Source organism: Diachasma alloeum, unplaced genomic scaffold, assembly GCF_001412515.2.
Source record: "Diachasma alloeum isolate Michigan unplaced genomic scaffold, Dall2.0 Dall_scaffold_00178, whole genome shotgun sequence".
Classification (NCBI taxonomy): Eukaryota; Metazoa; Arthropoda; class Insecta; order Hymenoptera; family Braconidae; genus Diachasma; species Diachasma alloeum.
In genome coordinates, this window is record NW_021680344.1 from 135,931 (window position 1) to 139,313 (window position 3,383).

The 3,383-nt window shown below is 40.8% G+C and overlaps 1 protein-coding gene across 1 annotated transcript in view; it reads right to left on the reverse strand.

Moving 5' to 3' along the window:
* The window catches only part of LOC107038896, a gene marked incomplete at its 3' end in the record, with an annotated part of 17,046 nt that overhangs the window by 6,237 nt on the left and 7,426 nt on the right, over positions 1–3,383 (reverse strand). Inside the window, 1 exon segment of the mRNA XM_015258222.1 lies at positions 2,356–2,715. Within this exon segment, the coding sequence (XP_015113708.1) occupies positions 2,356–2,715 (360 nt within the window).

Here is a 3,383-nt window from a genome sequence, read left to right on the forward strand (position 1 = left end):
GCACCCGACGCGACATTGGGAGGTCCCGGGTTCGATTCCCGGCTAGGAAGTTACTAATTTTTTCTCTCAAAAAATTAAATTTAATTAATGCCTAATGATGGAAGGCGGAGAAACCCTAGTGGAAAAACCTAAGGCAGAGGCGTAACATGCCTGATCAGAATTTCGGATCGGACTTGATCAGTTTCTGATCGAGACCTGAACAGAATCTCCACTCGGGCAACCAATCATCTCCCTAGGAGGGAACCAATGATGGGCTCAACCAATGAGAGCAAGGAGAACCCGTGATATCATTAGTTGGTCCCCAAGAATAGTTAGTTTAGAGACTACTTGATGGCTCCTATATCTACATTGCGATCGCGGATAGGGGCTCTTCTACAACATAGGTACTCAAATTATATCAAAATCTAAAAAAATTTTTTTTTCATCACGCTGTGCGAAAAAGTAACTTTTTAAACAAAAACTTTTAAAACGTCCCTTTTCGACACATTGTGATAAAAAATATGGTTTGATACTCATGCGAAAAGTGTTTTTTGGCTCGTGGGAGGTTTATAATAGTAAGAGCCGAAGGCGAGTGGGACGTATTGTCATTAATACGTCGGTTATTAGTTGAATACAATGTGACGTATTATGAATAATACGTTACATTAAATTTATAATGTGGGACGATGAGAAAAGAAATATGATTTCTTTCTCATCGTGCAGGAGCAGAGCTCAGCACTCTCACGGTGCCATCTGAGTCCAGCTTCTCGGTAATAAAGCTGTTTGACTGTTTTAGTTGTGTGTCAATGATGACACTTAATTGCCTTAATGTTTCGGGACCGTGAGACTGCTTGCTCTGCAATTTCAGGTCTTGAGCATTTTTACAAAGACTCTGCAAGGGCAGAGTACGATCAGGAGCAGAGTCGAGCGGACCTCTAGCTCAGGCCTTCAGCCATACGATCATCAAGTCGAGTCAAAGTCCCGAAGTCGAATCGTAGAATAATCACGCGTATACCGGCTCAAACCGTAACATCCAGTGTATATTTAATATAGACAATAGAGCTAGAGTTGATATATCCATATATAACGGAGTTCTATTTCGGCAACCCTCTATCCTTCACTTATCCCTCCGATTGAGCGAACCACCCGTGAGCTCACCGAGACTAGCCGAGGTCGGAGTGAAACAAGAGTTATTAAAGGAATAAATTAACTCATTTCGTCACACGAGTAAAAATAGTGAGGGCTGGCCAACCACGCGAGTAAAAAAACCCCACGGCACTAGTCGTTAACGACAGGGTTAGGCAAGTAAAATGCCACCGGTATTTTACCAAATTTTCCACATGTAAAAAAGCAAGTAATTTACCAAGGAGGTTTTAGACCTTTTTGACCGCGTGTATTTGTGATTGAGGACAACACAGTTGTTCTGGCGCGAGAATAACCCCGTTGACAGAGGGGTTGAGCTCATGTGTCATGAACAAGTCTTCTCAGGGTCATGTCTCGCAAGGGTCAAACATCGCAATGATAATACCTCGCGAGGATCAAACATCGAAAAGGTCATACCTCGCAAGGGTCAAACGTCGGAACGGTCACCGGGGGGCAGTAAGGACAATCACAAGGCTCCAACGATTATAAGGGCCGAACAAAAGGAGCAAGAAGGAAAATCGTTAAGGGTCTAACGGGAGACATGATCGTCGCAAGGTATAACTCTCGCGACGTCTGAACCTTGCAAAGTTGGCCCCTTGTGATGTATGACCGTTGCGACGTTTGATCCTCATGAGAACCCTTGCGACATTTGACCCTCGCAAGGTATAACCCTGGCGAAATTCAATCAGAAAGGTTATTGCACTGATAGTAAAGTTCAGGGGTTTTCGCCCAGTTATTTTTTTTTTTTACCATTTAGAGGTAAATTACCAGTATTTTACTATAGAACGTAGAAAACCACAATTTTCAGTGGACGACCCAACCTTGGTGAACAATATTTTTCCGTAGTGATTTTCACTTTTACGAGTTTGGGCAAGGACCAATACCAATTCCTGGATGAGGAAAAGGGAAGATCAGTACCGAAAAACACTTTTCCGGACTCGTAATGAAATACACTATTTTATTGACATATCGTGGAATGCCTCCTAAATAACTTGGATCATAGTTACCACCAGAGCAGAAAATTTCAGTAATTTTTTTATAGGGTGAACCGATCATTTTTGACAGATCAAATTCTTACGCGCTTCATACCGATGTTATACAATAATCATTTCACCGTAAAAAAATGGGATTGACATTTTCTACGTTGATGGTAACTGCCGTCCAAATTACTTAGTCACTTGATGGCATTAATCCATGAGATCGGCAGTAAAATACAGAACATCCCGAACTCACTTAATAAGTTTTACTTTCCCTTTTTCCGCGTAACTTTCATCTACGCTTGAAGGAAACTTGGACCTCCTCTTCTTTTTCTTGTCGTGCGTTATCGTTCTCAATCGCTCTTCTAATTTAGATCCAATTGTATCGATCAGATCGTTCTTTGTCTCTTTACTCTTTGAGACACGTTTGGATGACCCAGCGGAAGTTTCTGGTGCAGCTGAGGATGACAGTTTGTCAAGGTCATTTGTAGAGTTGAATTTCTCAATATCCTCCTCAGGATTAGTGGAGCCAGGTTTCGCTGCCGCAGATGTTTCAGGATTGACCAAAACACAAACTTTAGCCTTGATTGCTGTGTTCACTCCAGTCGATGGAAGCCTGAAACGGTTTAATGATATAATTGTCACGTTACCGAATAAATCATCACTTGCATTGGATTTTTCACTCAAAGTTCTTGCACTTTTCTTCTATCCATAAATTCTATAAACACATTTTCATTGTTCAAAGGTTTTATTCCACTCTTAAAGTCAAACAATAATTTGTCGAAGTTGTTACAAGTATTTGTTTCCCTATCGTTTATCAAAAATGATTGATCAACGAGAAAACGGATGAGTAAACATTTAAACAATTGTCAATTGAGACAAACATCATTTTCTACTCAGGATTATGGTCATTTCGATGTTCATTTTGGTAAAAAAAATTCAGGCAAATTGAAGAAAGAATATCAATACTAATTAAAATGTCATAAGTGCAACGTTTCGCTAATTATTTCAACTTCCTGGAGAGCAATCTCATTGAAATAGAAAATCTTTGATCAACAACACATCCGGAATAGTATATATCGAATAGCATTGGAACACGTATCAACCCTGACGGACCGACTTCAGAGTTGCGTCAGAGTTGCGTAAGATTTGAATATTTCCAACATTTCAGAGAAAGTTCAGAGTTCGGTCAGAGTTGGGGCTATGTCGGATTCTGGGGAGGGGCCGGGGGGGTTTACATGTGTTCTCTGAACTCTTACCTGCCGTCAGAGTTAAGAGTTCAGT